Source organism: Neolamprologus multifasciatus, chromosome 9 (genome assembly GCF_963576455.1).
Source record: "Neolamprologus multifasciatus chromosome 9, fNeoMul1.2, whole genome shotgun sequence".
Taxonomy (NCBI): Eukaryota; Metazoa; Chordata; class Actinopteri; order Cichliformes; family Cichlidae; genus Neolamprologus; species Neolamprologus multifasciatus.
Genome location: NC_140447.1, coordinates 18,995,102 through 19,017,592, shown reverse-complemented (window position 1 = coordinate 19,017,592; position 22,491 = coordinate 18,995,102). Strand labels below are relative to the sequence as shown.

The 22,491-nt window shown below is 41.7% G+C and overlaps 1 protein-coding gene across 2 annotated transcripts in view; it reads right to left on the bottom strand.

Annotated features, from left to right (window-relative positions):
* Positions 1-22,491, bottom strand: part of map3k22 (mitogen-activated protein kinase kinase kinase 22) — a 39,887-nt gene that overhangs the window by 14,855 nt on the left and 2,541 nt on the right. For both annotated transcript variants that reach the window (XM_085173375.1, XM_085173374.1), the window contains exons 2-5: positions 13,427-13,510; positions 11,438-11,482; positions 5,659-5,768; positions 3,148-3,185 (exon numbers count right to left, since the gene is read on the bottom strand). In XM_085173375.1, coding sequence (XP_085029501.1) covers positions 3,148-3,185; positions 5,659-5,768; positions 11,438-11,482; positions 13,427-13,445 — 212 coding nt within the window. In that variant the 5' untranslated portion in view covers positions 13,446-13,510. The remainder of the gene's footprint in view (positions 1-3,147; positions 3,186-5,658; positions 5,769-11,437; positions 11,483-13,426; positions 13,511-22,491) is intronic.

The following is a 22,491-nucleotide window of genomic DNA, read 5'->3' as shown; positions in this document are numbered from 1 at the left end:
ATTTACAGACAACTGTGAGAGAAAATAAAGGGGGAGGCAGCCTGAGAAAATAAAGTAGAGAGAGAAGCAGAGAGACTCCTGTCCTGTCCTCCCCCCAACACCACCACCTACCCCCACCTCACTCTCTGCTTCTGAAGAATCTGCAGCGCTACTATCTCTTTATAGTATCCTGATAAAAGGGACTTGTTTTTATCCCATCACTTCCTCATCAGAGGCCAAAGCTTTGCCTATCTTAATGACCGCTCATTGGTTCCCTCATTTGGATGGATTCTGGGAAAAGGGGGGAGGCTGCAGATCAGAGGCAAGCGGCGGCACAGCTAAACACTCCTCGTCTCTGTTTAGATTTGGTGATGATGTGTGCGATAAAGAGCTGGAGGGATGTGGGGAAGGGGGTTTGGGGGGCTTGTACAAGGATGCGGCTCCAAAAGATATGGCTTTCCTTCCTCTGCATGCGGACACACTCAGTCGCAGAGGTTTGCAGAGTTGGAAGAATGCTTTCACACGTCCCAGCGCACTCTCTTTCCCTTTTGTCTCGTGGAAAAAAAAAAATCACAATAATATAAACACTAAGATAAAAAAAAAGGTTTGGCTCGGTTCCCTCTCTCTCTCTCTGGCTGTAGACCTTGAGGTAGGAAGAAGAGCGAGTCGCTCTACAGCTCTTATTTCCTGCCCCAAACCTTCAGTGCTTGCCAATGAAAAGAGAGAGAGACCATTGGATCCGATTCCACTGTGGACGGACAACACGATCATCCTGACTCAGGGACTTCTGATACCTCGAGTTAGGTAGAGGACCCTCAAATATAATGCTATTCACCGCACAGCCTGGGATTATATCTGTGCAGTCAGATCGTCTTGATAGTAGCTGCTCGAGTATGAAAGGAAGTTCAGATTATTTTCTTTCTTCTTGTAATCTGTCTACATAAACCGGCTCGTAGGGTCTGTGCTGAAAGAGATTTTAGACCGAGATTGAAGAAATGCAGTTCAGTTTCCCTTCACTGAATTTTTTATGAGGGTTATATTTTTTAGGCTTTGCTTTCTTACTTAGCTGAGAGTATTTGCAGTTTTAGCCCCGTTTAGAGGCTTAAACTGAGGAAAAAAGTTTTTGCTAACTCTAAACCAGGGGTATTCAACATGAGGCCCGAGGGCCACAATCGTTCCAAAAAGAGACTTCAATCCGGCCTTCTGGAATATAAGAACTTTTAACAGTTTTAACAGTTTTACACCTTCTCTTATAATAAAAATCTCCTACTGCAATTCATATTACACCACAATAATTAGGTAGCAATTAAATGAATTTTTTTTTACAGTTTTTATATTTTTTTTTCTACAGTGACTCCAGAGACAGTTTTATCACACATTTATTTCTTTGTTTCATTGATCCCGCCCTCTTAAAATCAAAGTAGGATGTACATGAATCACAATGTAAAATGACTTTGACATCCCTGCTTTAAATAATTAGATCACAATCACAAAACTGCTTTTTTATTTTACTTAAATAAAAAACCCACAGCTATTAGTCATAAACACATCATTAGCTTTCATCGAGTCATGCTTTCTAGACCACCTGAAGTGGAAAACCAAAACAGTGAGCTGAAAGGTCCTGCAATGCTCTGCAGAGCTGGTGTTGACTGTAGCCTGTTAATAATTCTCAGAGGGTTTGTCTCTCTGAGTGACCCTTTTCACTGTCGCATACCTCGAGTTACTCGATCCCCTGTTAATATACAGAAATATTGATTAAAGCTGCGTTAAATAAATATTTAAGTTACACAGGTTTTAATGTGATTTCGATCCTTTTCTGCTCTGGAAAGTGTAACGTGGAGAGAGGTCGGCGAGGGTGTGAATCGACAAAGCGGATGAAAGAAAAAAAATCATTAAATAAAAAAGAGATTTTCCTTTCAAGTCTATGAATGGCATCTTCTAAAGTGAGCTGTTGGCTGTCTTTTCTGAGCAGTGTGGAGTGAAGGGAGATCGTGAGAAAGGGAAGACTGCGAGACGGGGCGGGGTGGGGGGGCGCAGAAACACAGAGAGACAGGAACATGAAAAACTCGTCTCTTCCTCAGCAGTAGCCAATTAGGGCTGTGAAAAAGTGAAAAGGCCCAGTGTGAAGCAGCGCTCTGCTGGCCGAGCATGCCGCTTTCCTTCTCTTTCCCACTCCTCTGAGCCTGTAGCTTTCTTATCACAGTATCGCTGAACCGATGCCCGTTCTCCTCGTCTATATTCTGATGAATCGAGGCAATTATTGCAGTAGGTTCTGGTCAGTTTCCCTCCAATGTTTCCAGTGTTAACAGAACATTGTGTTTGTCACTTCAGTTCAGTCTCTGCGGGCTCCTGAGCAAAGTTTTAGAGCAGGGGTCCCCAATCCCAGTCCACGAGGGCCGGTGTCCCTGCAGGTTTTAGATCTCACCCTGGGTCAACACACCTGAATCACATGATTAGTTCATTACCAGGCTTCTGGAGAACTTCAAGACAGTTGAGACGGTAATTTATCCATTTAAATCAGCTGTGATGGATCAAGGACACATCTACAACTTAGTATCCGTGGCATGACAGAACTGGGATCCCATCGCGGACAAAATGAAGACCAACACCAAATTAAGTGTCAGAAATTCTCCGTCTTTCTTTTTTAAACATCCCATTGGGTAAACAAACTATGAGGCAAAAAAACTAAAACCTGCTTGCTAGACTGTCTCCAAACAGTTTGAGTAACCAGCTCTGCCTCTTGAGTAAGTCAAAAGCTGGCCGTGTGATCGAGTACAAATGCCTCGCGACTGAAAAATGTGGAGGGAAAGCAGGAGAAAAACGCACAAGATGAAGCATTAATTTGGGGTGTGCCTGGAAGTCTGCGCATTGTACTCAAATGTTTGGCTCTCGCTGCATCTTTTTGATGTCCCTCTCTCTCTGACCCTCTTCTCTTTTTTCCCCTCTCCTCCCTCTTAAACAGCCCATCCGAGCCTGAAACATAAGGCCTCGGCTAAATGTCAAAGTAGAAATTTTCCCTCTCTTTATGCTCCTCTGGCATGTAACTGTGATTTCCTCTAGACACAAAGTCCCAGGCATGGCAAAGCATAACACACAAAAAAGATCCGAAGCACAGAGTAAAGGCTTGGACAGAAGAGCAGAAAAAACAATACAGAGGTTCAAACATACCGTTTTTCTCTCTCATGCTCCAGCTTGACTCTTAAATCCTGTTGAGAGGAAAAATAACAACAGAGGGGAGTTATGGAAGTGGAAAGTTAAAATGATTCATAGTTGTCTGTGGGATTTGGCATGCCTAATAAATGAAAACGATAAGCTGGACCAGGAATTGAGGTGACAAAAAGCATTATGATGATACATGTTTTATATCCACGTTGCTGGATTTGCTGCGGATTTTGTTCTACAGCACAAAGACAACATTATCCTTCAACACCGATGATGGCCTGACAAATCTTTGTTTTCTATTCGTAGTCATTGCCAATGGGAGCAGGAATCTGGAGGAGCCTGCATGTCTGCATGAGGTAACGCTGTTACACTAACGCTGTCATCACATCGATGCGGAAGAAAAAACGTAAGGGTTTACCCCCAACAACTTGCAGCACCGTGACGGCCGGAAACCCTCTCTGCTCCTCGCTGTTTGTTTATGTCTCATCATAAACATTGCTGCTTTAAGAGGATTCGCCAATTATCATTCCACAGACACGCAAAGATACACGAGGAAACGACTTCAAAGAGGCACAAGGTGACTGAAGGGAACGATAAGCTGTCCAAAATGTGTTGGTTTAGTTTCTAAACTGCCATAAATGTACATAATACCGGAAACCATTGGAATGGAATACTCCAATACAGAATATTTTTGCAAGTACTCGAGCAAATACTGCTTTTGTCAAGATTTCATGATACAACTTGATTTAACTATTAAAAAAAAAAAAAGCCCACCAGGCATCAAGAAAGGATTTTGTCATTCTGACGGACGGTGTCTGTAAGACGCTTGAAAGACAATGCTGTGCACAAGTCTTGAGCCAAACCTCCTTTCTCTTTGTTCTGCTAGGAAAACGTGATTAAGTCCAGCAGTTTAATTATTCACGTGTCAGCATATATGGAAATATATTATACGAGGCAAAAATAAGAGTTTATACATTTCTAATGGGCTTAAAAGTCAATATTTGGTACGACCTCCTTTATTCTTCAACACAGCCTGAACTCTCTTAGTCAAGTTTTGATATAATTTCTCAAAGTAGTTTTCAGGAATAGTTCTCCAGGCCTCTTGAAGGACATTTAAAGCTCTTGTTTGGATGTTTGCTGCCTCTCTCAATATCATCCCACAGTGCTTCAATAATGTTGACGTATAGGCTCTGGGGAGGCCAATCCAAGACTCTTATTTGTTGTGTGTTTTTCTATCCAGGTATGCTTTTGACTAAGAACAAAGAAGGGAGGGGCCAGAAGAAATCAGACTAAAAAAATAAATAAAAACTGTGAAAAATTAACAGTGAAATTAATGTAATTAAAGAGTAAAAACAGAAAGTGACATGAAATAGAAATATTTCAATGAAGTGCACGTATATTAAACATGTGTTGGGTATTGTAAGATTAGCAGTGCTCAGGCCTCCCCGGGTCCCCCTCTAGGCACTTCCCTGGCTGTTGAGAATCAGATGCTTTCCAGATAACACTGCACAGAGTATCAAAATCTAGAAGCTACTTTTAGCTGCTCACTTATTCACAGGGATTCGCCACAGGCAGCTTTGCATGTTTGATTTGACAGTTTTTATGCTTGATGCCCTTTCTGATGCAACTGCAAAGGGATCTGACGTTACTCTTCTGCCTTCATATGTTCCATCAGTTCTGAGAAGACTATTTATTATAAGGACAGGCTGCACACCATGCAGAGATCATGCTGTTTCTGCAAAAATATTATTTTATGTCTGCCAAACTGCATCATCTTTGACATTTTTCATAGATTCAACTAAAGAAATGTGAACAAATAATGTGTTTGTGTGGCAGGCTTTAAATAACAAAGCGCTTAAAGACACAATTTAAAATTAGTCCTTCACTAAGATGTCATCCCTCGACTTAGGCATTGTTTTTTTTATGCTTGAATGACTCATAGGTCAGCGTTTAATAACTGAACAAACAAACAACAATCCTCTGAAAAGTGTCATGCACTGGACTGAAAAGGAGTTGTGTGTGTGTGTTTTTTTTTTTAAAAAAAGCAGCTGATATCCAAAGACTGGCTCCTTGGAAGCAAAATATGAAGAAATGAGTAGTGGCTCGAGACTTTTGCACCTGCTGTGGCGGTGAATACGCTGCTTTTTTGTTTCATCATCTCCAAAACTAGATCACAACCTTCAAACTCCAGTGAATAAAATTAAAAAAAAAGGAAGCAGGGCTGAGGTATTGAGTAAAAACAGAGTTAAAGAAGTGTAACTAAGCAGGATGTGTGGCAGCTTTAAACCAAAGAAATACTGCAGCATTATACATCCTCTCAGCTCTTTAACTGAAATATGGCTAAGCAAACTGATTCCCATACTACACAGGCAACAGAGCAATCGAAATAAAAACAAAAAAATATATATTTAGACACATTTTACAGCCAATTTTAAAATTTCTTATAGATTCAAATCAGCACCTCAACAATTTTGAATGTATAAAAGGAGAAACAGCACATGTGGATGCGATGAGTACCTGTTTGTAGAGTAAGGTTCGGTTCTTGGGCTTGTGGCTGTTGTGCTGGGTGTAACAACGGCCCAAGGCTGCTAAGTCCTTCATGATGGAGTTAAGTGCCTCCTCGTCGTCTAAGGAAGAAAGAAGAAATGTGTCAGCTACACTCTGTGCTTAAATGTAGGAAGTAAAGCAGAAATACCTTATCTGTTTCAAATGACCTCACTTTATTGATGACTTTACTGGCCACACACGAGTGGTCTTTGACATTTAGCATGACCTTAGTTATTAGTTTGTGCCGGCTCAGAAGAGCCAGTGAGGCAACATCTGGCATGTCTCTTCCTGTTTTCATGTGTGAGTTTCCATTAATGGAGAAGAATCTAGTTTATGTTCGGTACATACCTAATAAGGGTAAAATTATCTCTCTATAAAACAAACAAACAAAAAAAGCAATATTGCATAATATTTCTCTGAGATATGTGTGACTCAAGTCTTTCGCTTTGATGATATGGGTGAACATAACAATGCAGGCCACTCTTAAATGCTATACTTAAGCATAGAAAAGCCACAAAAGAGACAAAAGTTGTTTTAATAATGGAACACGTGTATGGGCTTCATGCACGCCTGTCAAAAAGGGCGACGTGGTCACCTGCAGCTTGCTTATTAAGCAGTCTAATACATATATATCAGTGGAGATATTTCAGGAGCATAATTCAGATAAAGGCTGCCTTTCTTCAGTTACAAATGTTATAAAAAAGCGACTGCGCGGTAAAAGAGAAAGTCGAAAACGTTTCAATGAAATATTTTGGGACTAAAGTGCCACATCCGTTTGTGTCATTAAAACAACCTTTAAGGTATTAAAGCCAACAATTCTCAGTTTTCTACTCCTCACTTCACCTTTTTTGACATGCTCACAAAAAAGGGCATTCTGTCATCTTTTACCATATCAAAAGTCTTTAATGGAATCCGAGTTGGGTGATTACAGTATAAGGAAGAGGTCGCTGACCTCAGCTTCTTCCCGTCTCTCAGATAATTCCAAGGTCTAGTCATGATAATAATTTTTAAAAAATGCACACGCAGGCACACACACACCTGGGTGTGTGCAGTGCAATACAAACAGCACCTGCAGGAAAAACCGCATTCTTTAATAGAATAGATGTTTATATGTGTGTGTAAAGGACCACAGGGAATGAAAGATAGAGTCATAGTAACACAGGGAGCAGATGGGGTCTGGGATGGCATTTGATCTTGCTCCTACTGTATGGCGGTTGTGGGCAGCTGTTCTCAGACAGTAGGCCAGTACACCAGGTTCACTCAGAGGTCAGGATGCACTCATGCATAAACATCAGTTTACACGTCACTGTCAGACTACCTTTCTTTTTTCCCTCTCATACCGAGCCCTGTGTAACTCTTTTTCAAATTGATATACCTTACTGTATGGTAAATTTTCTTCATGTATTTCTAAGTAAGACAGTTAGAGGTCAAAGATCAGAGTGGGGTTAAAACCTACCTCCTCACGCCTGAATAAAGTTATTAGAGACAGAGTTTTCTATTGACACGGATAAAGAAACTGAAATCATGGTTCATATTACAGGAGTACAAAGCAACAGCCACTCATACTAATGGCACCTTTAATGACATGCTATCTTTCCCAACATAAAGGGGCCTATTTATTTCTCCTATGGCTTGTGGTGTCAGTTATGAAGCGTGACAGACCAACTGTACTGACTAATGCTGGTTTTGTGGTGCTGCAATCGCATCTATTTGCATAGGTAGTTGCTCACAGAGAATAAAACCTACACAACCCCCAACGGCACGAAGCTCGCCTGCTGACTCCTGGACAAGTGGGAGAGAACAGGGAAGATGTATCGACCAACCAGCCCTTTAAAATGAAACAACGTAACAGTAGTGGGATATTATTAAAATGCAAACCAAGTAGACAAGATATTCAATCACAAACTGGGCTCATTGACGCTAAACACGCAGCTAGCTAATTTTATCTAATTTTAGCTAATGTTAGCCACGAAAAGCTAATGGTGAAAACAGATGACACAGTCTGTATCAACCAAATATCAGAGTTAAGAATGTATTAAAAGTGTGTTTTATCTCATATTTTTTTTAAATTTTCTCTCAACTTGACTATTTTCTTCCATCTCTTTACCCTAGCTGGTCTGAAAAGATGGCTGCCGCTCCTGGAGCCTGGTTCTGCTAGAGCATAGGTGTCAAACTGTGGCGCGAAGCCATACCAAATTATTATTAGAGCTGGCCTACTGGTATTATACAGCTAATATATATATTGTTTAGTATTAAGCTTTGCTTGTTCCATATTCAGTTTTTCAGCAAAACTTGTTTGAGTCCATAAGAAGAGATTCATTCTTAAATCTGGAGGAAGATTTTTTTTTTTTAATAAATATTAATGTTAGCCCGCGACCTTGTTCCAGTTTTGAATTTTGGCCCACTGTGTATTTGAGTTTGACACCCCTGTGCTAGATGTTTCTTCCTGCTAAAAGGGAGGGGTTTTTTTTATTCCCACTGTTGCTTGCTCATAGGACGTCAAGGGTCTTTACCTTATAATCTAAAGCGCCTTAAGACAGCTGTTGTTGTGATTAGGCACTATGTAAACAAAACTGACCTGAATTTAAAGTATTCTTCATTTCAATCAGAGCTCATTTGCTCCAACAGCTCTCTCGTTATCCACTTATGTTTACCCCGGCTCAATCATCTGCCACTTAGTTGCATTAAGTTTCAGCGGACACTTCCAAATTAGCCACATGAGCAAAGTGTGAATGACATGTTTCTCTTCTTTGCTGTGTGGTCCGGTCCCTCCACTTAAAAAGAAACTAAATAATGCCGACTGATAAGAAAAATTCCACCTACAAAAAACTGCGCCCACGGAGCAAACAGCAACAACAATATAAGAAGTACTCTTGCATGGTGCAGACTGCACATTGAATCACGTAGTGTCTGAAAGCACTAAAATGACTGCAAAGTCAGTATATCCAACATGAAATTCCTATCAGGCAAAAATATATATTCCTTTATGTTCTAACAACTTTATGAATACCTGTGTGGGTGAATTTATTTTTTATGTTTTTTTGAGAAAAGGACAGTAACTATGAGGCAGCTGAGTCATTTCTGGTAGTTTTCTCCCTTAAGGAGATTCTAGAGATAAGACAGATGAAATAACACCTATTTATGTAAATAACCTGGTAAAACAACACAATGTGTCCTGTCACCATCACACAAACGCATGCAAAGTGCTGTAAACTGCCCTGAGAAGACGAGAGGAGACCCGGGTACTTATGACGTATGCTGTCAGCAGCGGTGGCTGACTAACTGTTCGACCAGGCATGTCCTCTCTGAACAGGAAGGAACTGAATCACTGTCTAAGTTCTGAACACAGAGCTGTGCTAACCATGTTGTTCCACATCAGGATAATTCATGTATTTTTGACTGACTCACAAGGGAAAAAACTCTGAATATGACAAAAAAAAATATTAAGCATGCAAAAATATTTATTTTTCCTTCTGTAGTGACAGGATTTTACATGAGAGCAAGGCTGCAGCTCGTTATAATGTTTGCCATTATCAATTAATTTGCTGAATAAGCTAATTTTTACACAAAATCCCTCAAATCCAACGATATTCTGTTAAAATAGAGAAAAGGAATCACAATACATAAATAAATAAATATGTAAACTGTTAAACATCCAAATACTAATCTCACAATCTAACAAATATTACCTCTGTCATGGTTTCTCATTTGCACTGCTTCTCTCTCGTGAAATCTGCTGTTTGAGTCCAGCCTCTACAGGCTTACAGCTCCAGACTACCCTGTGCACTTGCAGTCAAGGATACAAAACAAACAGAGGCCAGCATGTGTATATGTGTGCGTGTGTGCGCATATATGTGTGTGTGTGTTTGTGCTCTCTGTAGCCTATGGATAATAGCGGAGAAGCGAGTGTGAGAGGGTTCATTGGAACAGGGGTGGGGGCAGTGAGAGCATGTGAGAAATGTGTGGTGGTGCACAGAGCTGGCTCTGATGGCTGCCTATAAGTGAAGTTATTACATCACTCCCAACTGATCCACGGCCACTGCCAGGCTGAGGCCAGCCAAGGCTAACCACCAGCACAGTGGAAAGCAACCGCCACATACACCAAACACACATCACCGCCAGAAGCAGCCTCAGTGACTGCTTCAGGAACCCCATGGCAACGTGTGACCCAGAATAGTTGCAAATGTTTTGAGAAGAGGAGGGGAGGGTTGATAAATGGGCTACCTTCAGCCCCCCCAATCTGCTCTCATTGTGTGTTGCGCAAAATGTGACACGCATAAGAAAAAGGGGGAATTCCAGGAAGCCGGGCAGAGCGAGCAACATTACACAATGTCGACCGGTTGCTGCCCATTGCATCATCGCCCTGCATCTTTCGTCTCTTCACAGGCTAACTCTGGGTACTGCGAAAGTGGCAGTGGACGAAATAAAGCAGGAACTTTGCTTCAGGACGGGTGACAATAAAAAGGAGACGTCTTCTCGTAACTGCTGCTCGAGCTGAGGGTTTTATGGAAGCAGAGCAGAAGCTGGGAGATGAAGGTAGAGCGAGACAACTCCCCCAAACCCTAAAGTTGCTTACAAAATAGAACAAGCTACGAGAGGATACAACTTCTGCAAGCCAAAAGTATTTAAGGACCAGCGAGGCAGAGCGTCTGTGTGCGTGTGTGTGAGAGTGAGAGATGTAGGCTGCCTGAATGAAGACATTGAGGGGATTTCCTGGTGCCGAGAGACGCATCATGCCAAAGGCATCCGGCAGGATTAGCGGCTGGAGCCAAACGTGTCCTCACTCTGCAGCACTACGGTTCGAGCTCTGACGCACAACAAGCACATGCACACACACAAGTCAGCCATAACAAGCAAGGTGGGCTTCCCAGCTCTCACCTCGCTGTTTATCAAAACCGTGGCAGATATAATTGGACACCTAATGGATGTAATGTTTAAACCTCAGAAGTTAATCTTTCACCAAGAATAATGACCCTGATGTAATGTAGGTGGGTGTGCAACAGTGGTTGTGCAATTAATGTTTGTACAAGGTCTGTTCTAAAGGCTTTTCACTGGACAATGTTTGCAAATATGCCCATTCAGTATCTGCAGGCCGTGGCATTCCTCTCTCAGCCTGCGTCAGCTTGGCTTAGCCGTGTCACCACTACTGTTACAGATCTGGGAAGATCTGTTAAGCAATTATTTGAGGAGAGCTATTAATAGCAGTCTAATGTGTGTTAAATACGGGGAGTAGTTTTAGCATTATGTACATTTTGCAAAATTCAGAATTTCAGAGTTCTTTTTTTTCCAAAGCTCACAATCAGCTAGGAAATTTGCTGCAGCTCTGTTTATTTACTGAACTCTCGACAGAGCTGAAAGACTTCATACGAAGCCACGCTAAAATAAGAGACGCACACCGTCTAAAAAAGCAGGAAAAAATCTACAGGAGAATTTCCATAACGCCTGAGGGTAGAGGTTGCATCCCACAATTCCTGCTCCCGTTTCCAAAACTTCAATCATCTTTATAACACCTGGATCAGGAAACGCTTCCAGCCATTCGCGTTGTTGCACTGATGCATGGACACGGCAAGCCCAATGCCAAGAACAACCACATGCGGCAACATTTATGTCAGGTGGAAAACCTTACGTAACACACTGACGTGACTGTGGAGCTGATTTCTTCTTTTGTCCAGAAAGCATTACATACATTTACAGAACAGGCCTAGCATGTCATACAATTCCTGTAGCTCCATCAAGGCTGGGTGTTTACCTTGTGAGTTTCTGTGCTGTCCAGATCCATTTTGGAGACCGTCATCTGTGGAAAAAAAACATCATCATTTTGGATCACAGTGAAACCAGGTCCATAATAAAACAATTGACAGCATATGCTGGCTGCTGATACTTTGAGTTCAGAGAATCTACTGTTGAGAAACAACAACGTGCAGTGCTGTGAAAAGCATTCATCCCCGTCCACATTTTTTGCATATTTGTCACACTTATGTGTAAATGCAAATTAAAAAAAGAAGTTTTTAAATGATGATTTAATTTTTAGGGGGAAAAAAAAATCTATAACCCCAAAAGAACCCGTGTGACAAAAGTGAAGTAAGCTAAAAGATCTTAAAAAGCAGCATATCGTGCCTTGAGCTAAAGAACCAGCTGAGTAACAAGGTCATGGACATCTGTCAGTCTGTTAAGTGTTACAAAGCCATTTCTAAGGCTTTGGGATTCCAGTGAACCACGGTGAGAGCCATTATCCACAAATGAAGAAAACTTGGCATAGTGGTGAGTGGCCAACTTACCAAAATTACTCCCCAGAGCAGATCAATGACTCATCCAGGTTGTCATAAAACAATTCAGAACAACATCTAAGGAACTGAAAGCCTCACTTGCATCAGTTAAGGTCAGAGTTCGGGATTCAACAACAAGAAAGACAATGGGCAAAAGTGGCCTCCATGGGAGAGTTCAAAGGAAAAAACCACTGCTGACCAAAGAACATCAAGCCAACAGTCAAACATAATGATGGTAGTGCGATGGTCTGTGGCTGCTTTGCTGTGTCAGGACCTGGACGACTTGTCGTAATTGGTGGAACCATGAATTCGTCTCTCTACCAGAAAATCCTGAACGAGACTGTCGGGCGATCAGTTTGTGTTCTAAAGCTCAAGCTCAGTTGGGTTATGCAGAAGGACAATGATCCAAAAAACACCAGCAAGTCCACCTCTGAATGACGCAAAAAAAAAAAAACAGCATAAAGGTTTTGGAGTGGCCTAGTCAAAGTCCAGACTCAAATTTGATTGCAATGCTTTTGCTGAACCTTAATTTCTCCCCCATAAAGATGGCATTTGAAAACCTCCTGTAATGTGTTTCGAGACCTCAATGTGTGTCAAAAAGGATGTGGTGTAGCCCTAGTAAGCTGCACAGGCAGAGATCACCCTCACTAACTTCTAATGCACATCCAAGCATTTTCTTGGATGTGCATGTTCTGGAAGCAGGAACCCAAGAATAGTGGGCCAAAGTTCCTCCTCTGTGATGTAAAACACTTAATTCCAGTTATTGCAAACACTTGATTGCAGTTCTTGCTGCCAAGGGTGGCACAAACACTCCTCATGTTGTGGGGACAATTACTTTTTCCACACAGGGTCAGATAGGTTTGGATGACTTATTTCCCTTAATAAATAAAATGGTCATTTCATTTCTTCATTAGCTGCATTCATGTCTAATATTATTTACTTGAAATTTACTTTGTCTGAAACATGCGATTGTGACAAATATGCAAAATAACTAAGAAATCAGGAAGGGTGCAGATATTTTTTTAAGCACTGCGTGCACAGCTAGCAATTTTTTTTGCAAAAATTAGGCATGCATGAGTGATTTCAGAGACATTCTTATACAGTTCGTTTTGTAGGAGATAAATAAACACAGTACACTGGAAACATGCACACTGTTGTTAAAGGTTTTAAGGAGTTATGTTATCTCCTACAACCTTCAAGTTGCCAAAATCAAGACTTCATATCTGAGGAAAGGTTTAAAAATGAGGAACAACAGAAAAAAAAAAACAATGCAAACTTAGTGCAAAATCTGAAAATAACTGCCTTTTCTTTCCCTCTTTTTTTGTTTTACACTTTGCTTTTACATGTGTTGTTTTTGTCTGCACTGTTCCTGCCAGAGGAAGAGCAAGAGGTGTGTATATTCCCAGTAAGCAAGCATGTTTCTGTACGTACACAGCGCAGCCTAAAGCAACTCGCTTTCAAACGCTACTCACCCATGTTTACTGTCATCATCAGGAAGTGGCCCTGTTGAACTCGAGCACAGAGCTCAACTTCTCTCTGCTGCTGAAGACTTCACCCTGAGAGTGAGGCAAAAAAACAACAAGGTTTCAACATCCAAGAACTGTGCCATTTTCTTTCAGCGAGGCGCGCATTATTTCTGAGAGTGCACAAAAACAAAGACAAAACAGGACGCAGGTGGTAGTATCAACACAGCGCGTTATTTTTCCGCAACGGTGTGACTGCTTGTGTTTTTTATTTGTTCTTTTTTTGTATTTAAACTGGTCTCCTGAGATTGACATATCCTCTACTCTGAAAAATAGCATGAAAGCCATTAGTCATAGTCCCGTGAATGCCCCCAGTGTGTGTTTACTGCCACCACAAAAACCGTGAGACGGCATCAGTGAAGGAATCCCTCAGCGTTTGGTGATGAGGGCTCCACACGCCCTTGAGATGGGGCGCTGAAGCGGCGAGGCGGGCGTGGGGGTTTGCCCGAACACCTGCCGCAAGTAAAGACCTTGAGAATTTTCAAAACAAAGTAGGTGAACACAGAGCGGAGAATCTGTACTCGCATCCGTATTTTGTGTTGCAGTCAGCACAGTGAGTGAAAATGCATGCTTATGGTAGATCTAAAGCCAAATACATCCATCTCACAGTATTCGTGCATTCTTAATCACCACTTCATGCTTACGGCCACTGAAGCGTTGCCCTTAAACGCACCGCTTATATCCTGAAACAGGCCAACGTGCAAATATTTCTCACGCCAAGACTGCAGGAAGCATTTGTTTGTTCTTTGAATGCAGTCTATGCAACAACAACAAAAAAGAGGAACAAGAACTAGTGCCTCAGCTGCTCTAAACGGTGTTGTGGTATTTGAATATTTGCAGTGGTTGGGACTTCAGTGTGTTCCCCATTACAGCATCAATCACAGAGCCATAGAAGGTATTGTGCACACTTCAGAAATCCAAAAAAGTTCAAGACCTTTTTAAACCTATGTTTACATCCATTTAAAGACAGCTTGAAGCAGCTTGAAGAAAAGCAACTGTGCTCAAACGTAACGCGATATTATTTTTAGTAAATGCTAAAATACACTTCTAGCTATGAGTGATTGCTAGCTACATGGGAAATTCAATCTTAATTGAAGCTCAGATTGCTAATGTTAGCCACATATTACCTAGCAGCTCTGAGTATTTAGATGAAGCAAAACTACATTTTAGTTACACAAGTTCTTCTTGCAGTAGAGGGTTAAAAGGTTCTTTTGGCTGAGCAATCAGAGGCATAGCTGCTAATGGCTGCTCGTTGCTACACACAGACAACACAAAAATCACAGCTACTGTTGTCAGTGGCTACAGTCTGACACTAGCAGAGTCACCGGTGACGCACTTGATGTCAGTTTTGGCTAAAATCCCTGAGTAATTCTGCTCTAATTCCTTGCAGTAAACTCCGCAATCGCATGGTTAACTGGACGGTCCAGCTCAAAGTCAGAACACCACAGTGAAGAGAAGAGCTAATACGGGAAACAAAATAGCAAACACAAGCCACAAAAAGAAATTAAAACACAAAAGAAATCCAGTTTGTGTGTTTTCACCTACGCCAAAGTCTGTATTACCCCAAACACTGAGCCCAGATAAATGCTCCGGCGTGCCTGCAGAGACACAAACACTTTCTCTTTGTGTCAGCCAGAAAACTTTTCATAAAAGCAATAAAAAGCGGCCACTGGAGCAATTTACAGCCTGAGGGGTAGAGTCACAGAGTGCCAACAGAGTTTGAACAAGGGAACAGACAGGGTACTGCTGTCAGTGCACTCGCATCACACGAGCTAAAAAGCTGGAAAGCTGAAACTTAAAGGAAATGTGGAAGAGCAAGGGTGCTCTAAATGTGTCGTGATACCAGCGTTAAATTTGGCTGAATTCACCGGATAATACGATTGCAAAGAACTAATATATTCAGTGTGTTCAGTACATCTGGTGTAAAGACGAGGACATTATTAGGAAAGGGAATACGAGCAAAGCTCTGCCTGTACGGTGCCATTGACCACACATGAAAGAGACGATGAGCCACGAGACAGGTGGTCTCCTAACACCACGTCGCCCAGTCTGTTGATGCCACACACAAATGCACGCACGCACACGGGAACAGAACAGCCTCTGTTTTATGCCAGCAAGTCACCAGATGGGCCATCTGCTTCCCTCCTCTGCCCAGCATGATTCCAGGCTAGTGGTACCCACTGATCGCAAGCCCAGTTCTCCACACACTTCTTGGCAGGCGGGCAATGTGACAGCCCCGCTTGTTGAAGATCAAATGCTAATCGCCGCTCGCTCTTGTTGCTCAGCAGCCACATGTCTTACGAGAGGGGACTGTCAAGTCTGTGTGCTAGATGGTCTGTGAGGAAAAGCATGCATCGAGCTTGCAAATGCTCCAGAAGTGTCTGAAACACTGTGACGTACTCCACCGTCAAGATATGGGGGGAAAGAGAGGAAAAAGAAGAAAACAAAAAAAAAATCAGCAGTCAGGCAGGCGAATGTTTCACTGGTAGATACCTCTCCTTTGTCACTACATAAGAGGACGGCGCTTTATAGAGAAATAACAAAGCAGAGCTAAACTCTTCAACCGCACGCCACAAGTTTTTATTTTTCATTTTAATTTTAAAAGGGCATTACAACCATGACCGTGCAGCTCGACGTGTACATGGTTGTGAGCATGTACACTAACCTTCTATGGGTCTATGACATCACTCTCCAACTAAGTAACTAAGTGGGCCACATCTCTGAGGGAAACACCCTCCTAATTTAGACTAGAGAAAGTGGGAGGTCTGTCCTCCGGCTGCCTGATAGCCAAAGCAGCATGATCTCATATGTGACATCACTCTTGACATGGAGTCCCAGAGAAATCACCATTTCAGAGGTTTACCTCTAGATATATTTTTTTTTCTTATTTGAGGGGGTTGGGTGCTGGGTTTCCACTCTCCAACCATCACAGAACAAGAAATGGATCCACAGACATCAGAAGAGGAAGTGATCAGTGACGAGATATAGGAATGTTGTGGCAGTATACCTGTGGAAGATATGCAAAGCACCAGGCTATTCTGGTCCCTTTTATTCTTCCTGTAATATTTCTCATCATACGGTCAGCTCAGGTCAGATTGAAGAATGGAAACAGGGAGAAAGAGACATCCAACGATAACACACACCGTTAAACCCAAATAACTACACAGTTTCCGATCCTTCAGTTCCAACAACGCTTGATATGAAACATGTGAAACCGCCTTTGTTGTGCAAGTAATCAAAGTGACACCAGCTAATCCAGGCAAGATGTTACAGGCAGTGATGAATTACACATTCAAGTTTCAGGAGTCTGCTAAATGATTTCCAAAGCATGTGGGAGTTATTGGAAGCCAACAGATCTGCAACAGTGGACAAAATACATCCAAGGTCCTGTTACAGTGTAGCAACAGTACTACCTGTTATAACAAAAGCAAAGGTCGTAATGGAGGTCGCTGTATCCAAAATAAGGTTAAAACAAACATCTTTTACTGTTAATGAAACCGCACAATGCATCGCAAGCCTGACATCATAATACCCGGTGGACCGTCTGAATTGCAACTCCCGCAGGAAGTGCAGGGTGATTAAGCGAGACGTGGCTATTTAGGTGACTTACGCTTTTTAAAAAGGTCAGGGGTGTCCTGTCTGCTAAACGCTTGCCAAGATTGTGTTGTGGCCACCCCGCATGAGTCAGAGGGTTATGCTTGCTGATTCTGGGAAGTAAGACAATACCTCATGTCCTATTGCTCAATAAGCCCACTGAGGGATTTCTATGCAGGGACACAGTTGAGGACCTCTGGGTGGTGGAAGACACGTGTGGGTGGGAGAATGTCATTCTGTGTGGGGCCTAAGCGCTCTATCATAACCTTGGTTCCCCTTTCTTTGTCTCAGGAGAGTTATTGCTGAGAAGAGATCTAAGCCCTTTAGTGGAACAACAGGCTTAATGATTGTGTCCTACAGCACATGAAGAGGATTTTTCCTGTCCTCCAGCACTAAATCTACGGTTTATTTCAAATAAAGGAAATTTCCCGTTGGATGTGAAGCCATTATTTATACATCAAATGCATGTTCAGTTAGAGACGCTGCACTGGAAGGTCAATGACTAAACTTATCTCTTTGCACAAATGAGTGCGATAGAAGGTTTATTAAGAGGGAAAATCACCAAGTATGAACCTTACCAGTTGCTCATTTTGGGTCAAAAAGTAGTTTTTGTTTTATAAATCTTGGTCATACCATATGACTAAAAAACGAAGGATTATCATGGTGTGAAACCAAATGATCCGTGGCTAACTTAAGCCTAACTTAAGTGCTCAGCCAAGGAGCTTGTAGTCCAGGGGTGGGCAACTCCAGGCCTCGAGGGCCGGTGTCCCTGCAGGGTTTAGATGTGTCCTTGAACCAACACAGCTGATTTAAATGGCTAAATTAGCTCCTCAACATGTCCTGAAGTTCTCCAGAGGCCTGGTAATGAACTAATCATGTGATTCAGGTGTGTTGACCCAAGGTGAGATCTAAAACCTGCAGGACACTGGCCCTCGGGGCTTGGAATTGCCCACCCCTGTTGTAGTCTCACATTCAGACCCACTGCTTCATATTGCACACGATTTTAAGCAACTAAGATGGAGACTGAAATGTTTACATCGACACTATAAAAAAGGACTTCCAAAACAAGCAGATTTTACGCAGCACAACCATTTAAAAGTTTCATTTAAGCTGCAAAACCCAACAGCTTTCCCTTCAACCTACATAGGAATGCACTGATTGCGAAATTCTGGGCAAACACCGAAGCTTAAAAATAGAAATCTGGCCAACAGCCAACGTTGATATCGTCATCTTTGTTTATTCTACTTCAGTTGTTATGCAATGGCTCACTTTGTTCCAGAAGAACCAATTGATGTTCATTGTATGAATGAATATCACTGTTCTAAAGTCATGCAGCCCTTTATCACACCATCTTGGAACATTCAACTAGGGGAAAACTGATGTAACGCAACAGGTAACAGATGATGTGCGTGGTTAAAATGATCTGTTAACCACCGAAAGCTAGCATACCATTTTCAGCATGCAAGGTCAACATTATATCAATTTCCTGAAGCCAAATTTCTTAACACTGTCAGTTTCCAATGGTATAAAAGAGACATAAGCAAACGTCAGGCTTTATAAATCTGGAACCAATCAAGGTTTAGCATGTTTGCCGGGTCGAACGCTGGCTTGAAAGTTTAAACTTTCATTTCGTCACTTCTGTTTGCGGCAATCTGAGAAGACAGTACAAATGTTGGGAGAAAGGCGTGTAACCAGAACCTAAAGAGGTGTATGAAGTGGAGCTCAGTGTTTTATCTTCACTCAGTCCAGTGCTACCAATCAGATTCCAGCGTAAGATGATCTTCCTCATTGATAGTGATGGCTCTGTTAGCTAGGAGATAAGTAGATCTGCCCTCCATTATCATCAACCGCACAGCAGTGGCTAAAAATAGCCAAAAGAAAGAGTGGTTTCTCCTGCCATCCACAATGCATCCACTCCCTGGATCACCAGACCCCTACTCACCACCCGAGAGAAATCTGTACGATCTGTAAAGTAAGCTGTATTTTCCGTTACGAGGTGGCATGCTGTTACAAGCACATTGATTCATTGTGTTTCTCCACCCACAGGCAGTCATGCAGAGACAGCTCGTGGACTTAAACCCATTTCACGAGACAGAATGTCAAACAGCTGTGGTTCAGGAAGACTAAAGGAAGCGTTTCGGCTTTGCCAGCAAGCTGTTTATCCATGAAGAGCGTCTCGGTTCTGGGCATTTGATGCTCACAGAGGCTAAATAAGTGCGACAGTGAAGAATCCAAAAGCAAAGTGATAATTAAGTTCCAAGAGTCTCCCGAGTCATTTTTATTTGCAATCTCCTCAACAAACTGCAAACTGGCCTCCCTTCTGTTTATAGGGATAAACCATTACACATGGAAAACAATGACACCTGCCTTGTGTAGCATTTTATATAACTGTGTACACACAAGCCTCAACATGTATGACCTAGTATGTAGACTTTCTGCTCTCTGGCCGCCTGTCCTTGCAGCCTCGGGCTCTGCTGCTGCTGACGGCATCGTCCTTACAGTCAAACAAGCCGTGCAGACAAAGCTCAATCAGGACAACTTCCTCTTGGTTTCTGGAACAGATCTTACCGGATCTTACTGCACTTTCACAGATAAAGTAAGCTGACCCAGACTAAGTCCTTCCACATAGTCCATATATCTGCTTGTCGTCGGCTCACTTTACATTCGATCAGAGTCGTATTTTTTTGCCCCGCAGCTACATCGTAACAGAGCATGTCTTAACATGTTGCAACTGTGTCCGAGATGAATGAAAAGAGGCTTAAATTTATCTATGCAAACTAGCAGCGCGTAATGGTAATGCTACTCTTAGCAATGTGTGGCAAAGGAAGCACTACACACCTGTATTTGTCCAGCGTCAATCTGTGTTCTTTAAACATGACGTATTAACACGAGCTGTGCAACAACTGTTATCTTGAAGTCGATTTACAGATTTTTCATGGATGTCTGGGTTTGGCTGGGTAAAGACAGAAAATAGTCTCAAACCCACTAAAGCATTTTTAGTCAATCTTTCCACTGAGGCTGTATATTTTTCCTTAAGCATGATCTCTTTGTATATTTGAATATATGCTGCTTTGGTTTGGATCTGCTTCCGAGTTCCTGCTGTGGAAATATGTTACTGCCACTATCAGGCTTTGCCATAGAGTTGGCAAAATCCATGTGGCTTTTATTTCACTTTGCAAATACAGTACATAGAAATCAGGCCAAAGCCCTTTTTTAGTCACACCAGACGACACAGTCTTTGTTTCATTCAACCTCAGAGTGATTCATCAAAGCCTGAAACGCTTTTATGAGTCTTTTACTTTTGAATGATGTCTTTCACCGATCTACTAGAAAGACCTGGCAGAGCATGGTGACTTACACTTCACAGCACCAACATGACCAACAAGTTCACTTAAACTTCTTTAGAAAGAGTCACAGTGTTGGTATTAAACATTTTTATTATGAGCCTTAAATAAAAACTGCAGTGCTCCTGAAAACTTTCTCTCTGCTCTGCGCATCAAAGCCAGGATTTTGGCTTTCAAGTGAATCTGACAGACATGGACTCAGCTCAGATTTTATGGGTAGTCTATTAAAGAATGACGGAAATCAAAAGGACAAAACTATAGCCAAAGCTCAATTCCACATTTTTAAACTGCACTCCTTTCCATTAACTGAACTGAAAAAGGTTTTCTTTGTCTTCTATTTTGGTCCATCAGTCTTCACACAGTATTCATGTCTTAGACTACAACCTTCTTCAAACTCTGACTTCATACATTCAAAGTTTAAATGTATATTATAAAAGCTGCCAAACCAACAGTTGGTTTATGTAGTCAAACCAGATTTTTGAGAAACACATCTGAAACTGATCTGTTTACATCTGGTGTTTATAGATTTAAACAGTGCTGCACAAAATAACCCTCATTTCTTTATATTTTACTTTGAAGGCTTTCTTGTAATTTTTAAGTGGTATTGAGCAACAGTTCTCCAGGCTTTCTGGAGGCCTTTTAAAGTTTTTCTTTCGACATCGGTGCTTTTTCACAGATTTTTCAGTCCAGTCCTTGTACTTGAAGAATTTTGTTTGTTTGTTACATCACTTAACGCTGACCTATGAATCACTCTGTATACATACAGTATAACAGATAACTTAGTAAAGAAAAACATTTTAAAATGGTATCTTCTGTTACTTTGTTACTACCAGCACATTGGAAAAACATAATCTGTTCCCCTTTCTTTAGCTGAATTCACAATAAAATGCCAAAGATAACACAGTGTGACAGGCGTAAAATAGTATTTTGGCACCAAGAAAGTGATTCCAAACGAGTCATTTGCTAAAAACTTGGCATAATTCAGGATGTTGCGCAGTTTGTTCTTAAACATTTTTGACAAAACTGGACAAGAAGAGGACAAAACAAGAAGCGGCAGAAGTAAAAACAATCTACAGCAGATGAACATGACCGGGAAGTCACGTCTTTAACAAATCCATCAAAGAACCTGACGCGTGACCTCAGAGATGCATCTGGACCTTGAGCAGATCCATCTACTGTTTGCTGAAGCCTCATCAGAAATGGCCTCATTGGAAGAGTGGCTGTCAAGAAACCATTCTTAAGGAAGGTAAACGGAGAGGAGAGGCTATGTTACACAAGAACTGGACTGAAAAATCAGTGGCAACAGGTCTGATGAAGTGAATCCAAATTTGAAAGCTCTGGTTCAAATTGTCAATATGTAGAGAGGGAGCCAGGACACAGGTACAACAGTGACTATTTACAGTACTTTTTTGCATGTTTGCGCATTTTAATAGATTGCTGCCCCCGCTGCACTTTCATTGCAAAATATCAAGAAATTAGGGGTAGCTCAAGATTTTTGCACAGTACTGTACACACAGTATAAAAGAGTTGTATAGAAATAGGAACAAATAATGGAGTTATTGTCTATTAACTTTTCAGCACTGCACTTCACAAACTAGATTGCGATTCACCAGGAAGACAGTTTGACTTTGCACTGTCTGCTCAGCTATGACGCTACTCTGCAACATGTGCTGCAGGACTCACTGCAGAGTAGGGCTGTGCGATATGACCAAAATCTCATATCCCGATATAAGACATCTATCGTCCGATAACGATATAAATCACAAAAATTTAACATTTTCTGTAAATTCTGTGAATCTCGGGCAGCTCGACTTGCTTGAAGCGTTTCCAGCTGGGCGTCATGTATCTGGAGTCAAGTGTTTTAACCGATGCATGAAACTATACATTTTAGACATAAGTTGTAACGGCCGCCGTTTCTTTGTGAGTATTTATTACACAGTGTGCTGCGGGGGAAAGCCTGTTCTAACGTTTGAGTAAGGTGTATTTTTTTAGCACCTGACGGCTCTTTTTTGCTTCTCATCCCTAAATATTCTGCATACTCTTTCACGTGGTTCAGTTTATTTTGAAAAGTCTCAA